Genomic DNA, 10,010 nt, shown 5'->3' on the forward strand with positions numbered 1-10,010 from the left:
TCGTGGCCTCTTGTCTTGATGAGAAATTGACATTTTCTGAGGACTTCTTTGGGCGCTCCAAACAGGGAGATAAGGACTGGAGTTGTTTTAAAGGAGGGCAGCCTTTCTTTCCTTTCAGGGGCCTCTTTATTGCTCCCGTTGACCCACTTGATGAGTATGGATTTCACGAGGTCTTTTTCAGCATTTGAACTATAAAAGGTTCAGAATGACACCACCCCTTATAGACAAAAGATAACCTTGCCCTTTGAATATATTGATTCTTTATTAACTAGGCTGTTTAATGCAATGAAATGAGGCATTAGATTGAAGCCCATTTCAAGTGCTTTGAATAATCTTTAAAAGCCTGAAAGACCGTAAAAGGCGGCCTGACAATAATTGGCACACATTTTGAGAGAATGCCGTTCTGGCTTATGATTTGAAACACAAACGTAAAATAACTTCTCTCTCCCTGGGTCACAGGGCCTTACCAGGCCTGTCCCAAGGAGCAGGCATTCCTGGTACCAGCTCAGTGGGAAGGAGCTGCCGGGTCAGGTCGGCAGCACCTGCCCCAGCTGGAGCCCCCAGCTACTTGGGAAGCATGCGGGGAGGGGGTGTGGGAGTGGGCAGGCTTGTACCCTGTGGGCCTCTTTCTTTACTGTCTCCTTAAGGGCTGGAATGAGACCTTAGTCAGACAAACCTGATTGTCACTGAGAGGAGAAAAAGGTATTCACAAGTTTCTTTATGTTTTGAATAATTGTTTCCTGTTTTGCTCAGCGGAACAAGTAATTAAGATGACATTTGTGAGTACTAATTTAGATCACACTTATGTGGATGTGTTATAGAGCTGCAAGCCAAAACATGCACACCCAACCTTTCACTGAGGAGAAAATGGAAAATACGGAGTGAGATGAAGAGGGAGGGAGGAAGGGAGGGAGGGAGGCAGAGGCGCAGGAGCTGTGTGAATCAGAACCCCTGTGATGGCGACCTCGTTAGAGGTGACGCATTGGGCTCCGCCCACACAGGGCTGCAGTGGCTGATACAAGACGTGGAGCCAGGCGTGCCATTGCCGTGGACATGAGCCGGTGATGGCGTCCCCCACGGCAGACCCGTCAGCACTGGCATCTGGGTGCCCCAGCATCTGTCCACATGCCTAGGCCCCTTGATGGGCTCTCCTGGGCCTGGTTCTTGCCCAAGTGGGACACAGCGATGGAGACTGAAGGGGCAGCTGCTGGAGGAACCAGAGCAGTGGCGCTCTTCCCACCAAATCCTCACATTCAGGAGTGCGGAGGCTGTGGGAGGGGTGGGGAGGCCAGGCCCGGGGAGCCTCAGGGTTGTACACATATTCCAAGACCAGAAGTGGAACAGCAACTGCGGCATCCCCGTGCTGCTGCGGCCCACAGGGCTGAGACACAGAAACGCCCCCGACCTGCAAGGGCGAGGGCAACGTATCTCCAGATGGCGCCTCTGGAGATCAGATGCGTCTGAGGAACTAGTCTCTGCGTTTCTGCATGTAGTTGGATGGCTGAGGCTGGTAACTGACGGGTTCTGGGAAGGATCGTTTTGATCGTGGCTAAGACGCAGCTCAGGAGCCCAAGATGTGCAAATGAAACCCCCAATGGGACTCTGGCATGTGCTCAGTCATTTTAATAATCAAAACAGATAAAATTACCAAAAGTGAAATTCACAGACAAGAAATACTTTAATTAAATATTGTGTAAAATGAACATTTTTATACAGTTAAATATCTGAAAAAATGTACAGATAAAACAATCTTATTGTAGGGTCTCTGACAGCAAAATCTACCATTTAGTGAAGCGCTCAATTTGGAGACAATGAAGCGATGAGGGCGTCTACTAATCAACCTAGAACAAACCAAGTGCGGGTATGAGGACACTTGCAGACGTTCTCCACATGTGCACGTGAGCTCTTTTTCAGATCAAACCCTTACTTACGCGAAATGAAACGGAGGCAATTTAGTTCCAAAGTGACTTCTCAGGCTTTTCCACGTAGCTAAGCCTTGTCAGCTGTCACAAAGCCACAGTGTAACCTGCTGACCAGTGGGGATATTCCCTTTGTTTATTTTATTGAGTCCACTGAATGAACACTTTCTACATTGTGCATTGTTGTTTATTTTCGTCAAGAAAGTATTTTGAAGTCCCTCCTTTTTGTTTTAAATTTGATTGCTGCTGCAGTTTGCAAAATGCTTGCTGTGCTCTATCTGCAAAGCATTTAGTTCAAAGGGGGGGGGAAGGCCTGACCCTTTTGGTCTCAATATGAATTGGCACGAATAGGCACCATGTCTGAAGGAGGTCATTCCAGTTTAGAATGTACAAGACAGTACTGTGGGATCTGGTCACATAACTGTGCTGTTAAAAAAAAAAAAAAAAAATGAAAGCCCAGCAGTGATCTGGGTTGCCCCTGAAATCTCTCTGAACCAAGGTGGGCTGGGGAGGACATGGGAAGCAGCCAGAGACAGACCCAGAAAGGAGCGACCCACGGACAGGAGGTTTGTGCTTTTGTTTTTGTGTGTGTGTGTGTGTGCGCTGTAAATCTCCAAATGAAATGTTGGTTAACAATTGTGGTGTAAGCCTGTGATAAAATAGCACAGAAGTTCTTTAAAGAAGTCCACTTTTAAGGCATCAGAGAAGTTAACGTGGCAAACATTTTAATTAAAACATCAGAAGTAGATTTCATTTTAAATTTTAGGCCTCTGAATTTTTCCAGTAAACACAGTTCAGCTATGTGGCAAAGTCATGGGTGGCAGCTAAAATGACTTTTTACAGTCTACAAAAAAATAAAATAAGGACACAGCCCCAAACGGTGTCACCTCTCTGTGGCCACTCCACATGCACAGAATCTACTAAGATTTGTTGCAGCCAGCTGGGCGGCACCGTTTTGTTTTGACTATACAACAAACTTTTTTTTCAAAAGTATTCGTTCAGATAACTTAAAAATAATATAAAAATAAACAATGAATTTGACTTTTCCGCAAAATAATAAAAAAAGGATGAAAGTCTGAACAATAGCAAATGTCGGAAATACAAATGAAATGTAAGGACATCGGTTTCATTTTAATGAAAAAGATCAGAGAGACAGTTCTTGGTTTATGGTCTTCCCGGTGTCACAGCACTGGGCCATGATCAAAAACCAATACAGACAAGAAAAAGAAAAAGGCAGGAAAAGCAATGTACAAAATTTCAAAGATAAATACAATATTTATAATTGATATGTTACAAAATAAAGTCCCTTAGCAACTGCAAGTGTTCATGGGAAAGTAAGTGTCGAATGAAGACCATTTTATCCCTTAAAAGACACATAAGGAATAAAACTTGTTTTTCTAAATATTTAAGTGGATCTGAAAAAAATTCAAGACAAGTGTATAAATATTTAGCTACAACTTTGGCAAAATCACAAAAGTCTACAATTTTATAACCACATACAAAACACATTAGGGAAGAAGGATCTAGAAGTCAAAAGGACAATTTCTGGTACAAGAAACATAGACCTCACAGTAGCCTAAGAATGCAATAGTATACAGTGCTAGCAAAAGTTGAAAAAATGTTGCAGATCGCACTTGCTTAACAGGAAGCTCTAGCAGTGGGAGAATATTGGAACCAACAGACAGTAGCATTTTTTTTTTTTCTCTGTCAGTGTGCTTGTTGAAGGCAAGAGAATTCAATATCAAAGTTACAATTTCTAACTACAATAAGTTACAAAGTTTCGTTTCATTAAGATGAAGTTAAGCAATGATAAACCCTCCCTCCCTCCCTGCCACCCCAAATTCTCCTAACCATATAGTCATCCTTTGTTCCAGTTTGATGGCTCATACCTCCTTGGCCCCCTTTTTTTCACCACAAAAAAATATTTCACATTATAGAGATACACAACCATTGTGAATCTAAGTATGAGTACAGAAAAATGTTGGGAGGCATTTTTCCTCAGTGTTTCATGGTCATCAAAATGGTGCATTCACGAAGTTTCTCCCCACACAGATAGCACGTACTAGACAGCCAAGACGGAGTCAGAAACTTTATACAAAATAGGCGTTGCTTTGTTTTCCTTAATCTTCAGGACTGAGAAATGTGAAAATATGAGAAAAGTTCAGTCAATAAAATGGAATTGTTCATGAAGGAGTAGATTGTTTGCATGTTGATTCTTAATAGTTTAAATAAAATCTTTAAACAAAGTCTTTTGTAGCATTTCAACTGCTGCTGCTATTTTGGAAGGTATTGTTTCCATCAGCATGTCCTAACACACTACACGTGTCCCCTGAAGTCCGGCCTTGGGTGCTGGGTGCTGCGGAAGTAGACAAGAGTCCCTCACATGGGTGGGACTACCAGCCCAGACATAGCTGCAACAGAAAGGGGACAGCAGTTAGTGGCGGCCATGTGCACGCACTCCCTCAACATGGGCCAGGCCTCGTGCCTCCTTGGGCTTTACTCAATGAGGAGGTGGGATTCGTACTTCACAATCTTCCACCAACCAGCCTCAGGTGTGCTAGGTTATCTACTTCATGACACAGGAGTGCGTGGGCAACACAGTCCCCCGCAGGCAGCCCTCCTCACAGACCTCCTCTGCCAAAGGGAAAGGCTTCTGACACTCTCGTGTGCAAGATAAAGCCTGCTACTTGGCTCACATCTCAGCATTTTGTTCAAAGCACATGGAGGCCCAGCTTTCCCAGAGGGCTCCTCTGTCAGGAGATGGGAACCAGCCAGGTCACTTCTGTGATGCTGGCCTTGCCCTTTGTCCTTAGGTGAAAACCCGGCTCCCTCCGTGTCCCCCTCTGCCTCTGGGCCCCAGAGCTGACTGCCTGCTGTTTGTGCTGCAGCGTAATGGTGAGTCAGGGGCTCTCGGATCAAAGCCACTGGCGGCCCACCTGTTCTGGAATCTCAAGGCCAAGGGCCACGCAGAGAAAGAGGCACAGCCCCGCTCAGGGAGCACTCTCAATCTTCTCAGAATAAAAGAGAAACTATGCACGAAATGCCAAGTGCAGCTGAAGCTTTGGAGTGAACTCCTGGTACGAATGTAATTTAAAATCTTTTAACTCTAGTGTTGTTTAATTTTTGTCAGAATGATCGTTCTCATTAATTTATGTATAACATATTAATACATTTGTTCATGTAGTGATGTGAGCTTCAATTTCTCAGTTCATTAATTTCAACAATATTAATTTATCTCCGACTCACCGTTACAACTTTATGGCTTGGAAGGCCTGTGTATGTACACACCGCTTACGTGGTACCACCTCTCTCAGTCGGCCTACACTGTGGCCACAGACAGGGCCCTGGCACCTCACCACTTGCCTGCTAAGCAGTCCTGGCTTGGTGCCCGCAGATGGCCCAGGGGCCAGTCGGCGGCGCAGGGGCCTGGGCGTCCCTTCAGACACTGACAGGTGTTGTGAAGACAATTATTTCAAATCACTGATACCTTTCCAGTTCCTTTTTTGAGCATTAGTTCATCAAAGTGAAATATGCCACCGACTTCACAAAAGGGCCAGTTTGTCTTCTCCACGGCTACGTCCTCAGCACCCAGCAGAGAGCCTGGCACATAGTAGGCGCTCAGTAAATACTGGTTGAATGGATTCATTTTTTTAAAGGAGTAACTGGATTTGATTTTCACCGGGAAGAGCATATACCAAAGGTGGTGTCTGAAAGAGGCCAGATGACGGCCACTTAATTCAAGTGCCTTTGGGCTTCAGTGCATCCCAGAGAACCACGCGCAAGCTCACGAGGCCTAGGGATACCCGTGTGGCTTTGCCCGCTGCACACGCCAGGGGCCATGCACAGCCTGCACTGCACAGGGGGTGGGTATGGGGTGCCTGTTCCACGTGGCCCCATATGTGGACAGCTGTGTCCAAGCAGTGCCCCCTACGCCCTTGGGCCAGTCCTTCTCCCTCTGCATAGAAGGAGGTCAGTTAGAAAACTCAACTCCTGTCCGTAGACAGGAGTACAGCCCAGCACTGGTGCACGGATAGCCCTGGGTCTGGATGCATGCCCCTTTTCAAGGGACAAGAGGGCGTTGTGGACCCACGGTCCATTGGGCAAGCTTGAGAAGAAAGGCACAGTTCAGGACAACAAGAGCAGCCTGATGCTGAGACGGGTTTCACAGGGGGCTGCACACCCAGGAACTATGGGCAGAGCTGCACCCTGCACCGAGAAGGGCCAGGCATGGGCAGAGGCCCACTAGCCCAGTGGGGCTAAAAATCACAAGGCTGTATTCGGTACAATCCCGTTTTCTCTCGTGTGGTTCCATCCCTTAGGGTACAGGGTGCTTTACTGTGAGGACGCTAGGTTATGCTGGAAGGATGAGCGGAACAAAAAGTATGAGAGAACCTGGTAGCTGTTGGGGCTCAATGAACGGGCATCCTTCCATGAGCATGGGGCTGGGTGACTATGGACCCGTGGAGCGCATGCAATGCACGGCCGAGTGAGGAGTCTGAAAATGGCCCAGGGGAGGCTCAAGCTCCCACCCCATGCCCCCCTCACCTTGCAGTCCGTTCCCGTTGGCGCTGGTGCAGGAAGGAGGAGGCGAGGCTTGGGGCCGGACCACGGGCGCGAAGGCGCTCTTCTGTTTCACTGCGGAGATGACATTGGCAGGTGAGAATGAGAAAATGCCGTGTGTGCTGCTACAGTTTGAAGGGAGGGTGACCGAAGAGGCTGCCATGGTGGGGCTGGACGGCACTACTGCAACAAAGCAAACATGGTCAGCACGCGCGGGCCGTGGCGCAGCGCCACGGCGAGAGCACTGAGGGCCTCGCCTTGCACGGGGTTGGGGGGTTGCCACAAAAACAAGACACGACATGCTTCTGGCTTGGCCACTCTCTGGATAACAGGCAAACGCTTTTGTGTGGGGCTTTCTCTTCCAATTGAGCAGCCCCGTTTTGTTCTGGTTTTTGTTTTGGTTGCCAATAAGATGGCGTTGGGGCCCGTTTTTGGTCAATTTGTGGTTGTCATTGGGACGCCCAGCCTCTGGGGCCACCCTTCCTTTTATCCAGTAGCTCACATCACAGAACATCCAAGCAATGCACACACTCGACTTTGTAGTGAATATGAATCTGCGTGATGACGTGTGACAAAAACAGACACTTACTGCCGTAGGGAGAGTTAGCGGAGGAGCCATTAAGAAATCCAGGCGAGCCAGGGACCCCTAGATTGGCCATGGCGCCACTTCCATATCCATTCATGCTAGTGCTGACTGTGTTGTAATTGGACTGCTGGGGAGTACTGCTGGGGACGTATCCTCGCGGGGACACGCTGCTTGTATTGCGACTGTAGCCGACTGTTAAAATCCCCCCCCGGCCAAAAATAACGTTATTATCAGCGACAGACACTTGGGGGGGGGGGTTTCCCCGAGAATCTATATCATATATTAAACACTTTTAATTGACCTTATGCTCCTTCTCGCCCTGGTGCCTCTAGCCAGCTCGATAACCTTATCATGCCAACCCTACTGCGGCTGTCTCATTGGGGAGCCCCATTCTGTCTCTGTGGGCTTCGACAGCCAGCCAAAGCGCACTTCGATCTAACCGTCAGTTGCTTTCACGTTTCTCTTTAGAAGCAATTATCAACAGCTCAGGTTCCTGGCCTGTCCCCCCATCCTCTCTGAACTTCCAGCCTCCGCAGACCTGCAAATGCCATGGCTGACAAGGGGAGCTTGTTTGTGGTCCTAGCTTTCCTGAAAGGGTGTTTTGGGGTCTTCATTTTTACAGTTGCTATTCTGTGAGGGGATGAGGTGGGGCACCAAAGCATCTTTCCTGCCACAGGAATATGGATGAGTAGGGGCAAAACCAGCAGTACAGCAGAGGTGGGTCTGAGATTACTGTCTGCTCCAAGGACACATGACAGTGAGCTCAGCGGGCCTGGGTCACTGTGCCGTGGGACGAAGTGCAGGGTGGGGAAATGGTACTTCTTTCATGGATTCAACCTAGACTTAAAAGCCACATTCTACCCGTGCAGCATATCCAAGAAGGCTCTCACTGGCTTCCTATATCAGCCCAGCCTTCTAAGAGAGGCAGTCGTGAGTGAACTAAGGGACACTCCTAGCATATACAAGGGAGCCGAGTGGCAGCCGATAGAGCTGCTGTCGCTAGTACTGTATTTCCTGAGCCTTCTCCACCTGGCACTGCCGGAGGATGTGTGGCAAAGTCTTCCCTGGGAGAAGGAACCAGCCAAGCCGGAGGGCATGGAATGCAAACATTCCCCAGCCGGCCCCCGCCACTTTCAACTGCAGCTAAGGCCCCAACCAGCCCGAGGGAGGTCTGGGGAAGGGAAAGTCCGGTTCAGGGGCCTACCTTGGTCATTGGCTTGCGATGTCTCTGACACGTTGACGGCTAGCTGGCTGCTGAAGGAGTTCACGCCCATCATGCCAGTGTGTGCTGGAGTGTTGCCAAGGGTGGGTATCTGGTTGTGATTGCGGGGGACACTGTACAATGCCTCAGCGATGTCAGCTGCTCGTTTCAGGATGATCTCCTAGAGCCAGGACACAGGAAAGCCCGTTACCCAAAGCGAGGCCCTGCTGGCTACCTTCCTTGGGTACCATGAGCCTGCCTGGCTCTCTCTACTTGCCTTACTGGGGCAAACAGTGGTGGTGTTCCACTGTCTCTTGGCCTAGACTGTGATACAACCTATTTAAAGGGAAAAGAACCTCACTTCTAAATAGGCATAACATATCTCCACGCTGTCCTCAGACGCAGAACCCAAAGACCCTGAGTTATGCACAGGGACCGGAGCAGTGTGGAAAGTACCAGAGTCAAAGAATCTTATCCATGTCATTTCTCTGCTCCCTGGAGACTCCCTGAGCCAGCAAGGACAAGCTATAGGCTGCCTGCCCCGCCCTCCCTGAGTCCTTGAAGGACCACAAGCAACCCACCCGTCACCAAAAACTGTGGGAGGATTTCAAAAGTTCTACCTTTTCCTGGGACATATTTTTCACCTTTTGAGTCCTGACATTGCCTTGCCATTTCCTACGTAAACACCTCGGTGAGGTACAAATGGAACCTCCCTCTCAGCAGACTCGGGCTGGGGAGCCCTCCCGGCACACGTGTGCCCTGAAGGCACGTGCTGGAATAAGCCAGCTGGCCATCCAAGGACGCTGGTCACCAGGGGCAGGGGCAGGCAGGTCAAGCCGCAATCCGCCTACCTGGTTGTTGTGAGGCATTCCGTACAAGGCTTCCACCAGGTCGGCTGCCCTCTTGAGTAATACTTCCTAAAGGAAAGCGGACAAGGTTTCCCTGGAGGAGCTGCGCAGACGGTGCTGCCCTCCAAGAAAGGGCTATAAACCCACAGTTACATCTGCAGGGAGAGGAGACACATATCCCACCCAAACCCATCCTGCCCTGACCCTACCCATCAAGACAGTGAATTCGAGCAGAGACAAGAGGGCTGTCTGTGGTGACTATCGTGGTTTTCAAAGTTTGTTAAGAGCCAGAATAAGTGCCAGTCCCAGAGCTCCTCCCTTTGATGGGCCGATGGAGGTGTGCGGGGAAGTGGAGTGCATGGAGAAGGAGCCCAGTCTGTGCCTGAGGTTTAATGACGGAGTCTTATGGGTATTAAACAAACACACACATGGTGGAGATATGAAAGGCCCCGGCACCACATTTGCCTGTTAATTCCTAGCACTTTAGTGGTGAAGAACAATAAGTAATTTTCCATATCTTAATTAAACTGGCAGAGTCCTTAAAGACAACATCTCACCCCTAATTCACGCCCCAAATTTGCAAGTGAGTTCAGTGCTTATTCCTCTTTATTTTGAACAATAAAGTGAATTAACTTGGGTTAATCTAGTTCTTTCATAATGACATTAAGAAATTTTTCAATTAACCTCTTTGACTGCATGTTGTAACGGACTTCATAAATGCCTTCACATTCAGAGAGTGTGCTCGCTGTGCCTGGGGGCTTGGATGCACTGGGTTCTGTCTTATCCACGTCTGCACGCCTACCTCCAGTTTACGATTGTGCAGCTTAATCCAGAGTTTAGTTAATTTTAAATACAAATGGGGGCTTACATTTTAACTTTCCCTACCTTGAACTATA

General features: G+C 48.5%; 1 protein-coding gene across 10 annotated transcripts in view; it reads right to left on the reverse strand.

Annotated features, from left to right (window-relative positions):
* Nucleotides 1–2,351: 2,351 nt before the first annotated feature.
* Nucleotides 2,352–10,010, reverse strand: part of Ebf3 (early B-cell factor 3) — a 121,889-nt gene continuing 114,230 nt past the window's right edge. For 3 of the 10 annotated variants that reach the window (XM_013503102.1, XM_013503104.1, XM_013503101.1), the window contains 6 exons: nt 9,118–9,183; nt 8,270–8,447; nt 7,069–7,257; nt 6,465–6,662; nt 5,407–5,519; nt 2,352–4,330 (listed from right to left, as the gene is read on the reverse strand). In XM_013503102.1, coding sequence (XP_013358556.1) covers nt 4,313–4,330; nt 5,407–5,519; nt 6,465–6,662; nt 7,069–7,257; nt 8,270–8,447; nt 9,118–9,183 — 762 coding nt within the window. In that variant the 3' untranslated portion in view covers nt 2,352–4,312. The remainder of the gene's footprint in view (nt 4,331–5,406; nt 5,520–6,464; nt 6,663–7,068; nt 7,258–8,269; nt 8,448–9,117; nt 9,184–10,010) is intronic. The other 7 variants (XM_013503109.1, XM_013503108.1, XM_013503107.1 and 4 more) reach the window with 5 other exon arrangements.

This window comes from Chinchilla lanigera, unplaced genomic scaffold (assembly GCF_000276665.1).
Source record: "Chinchilla lanigera isolate Chin_1 unplaced genomic scaffold, ChiLan1.0 scaffold00076, whole genome shotgun sequence".
Classification (NCBI taxonomy): domain Eukaryota; kingdom Metazoa; phylum Chordata; class Mammalia; order Rodentia; family Chinchillidae; genus Chinchilla; species Chinchilla lanigera.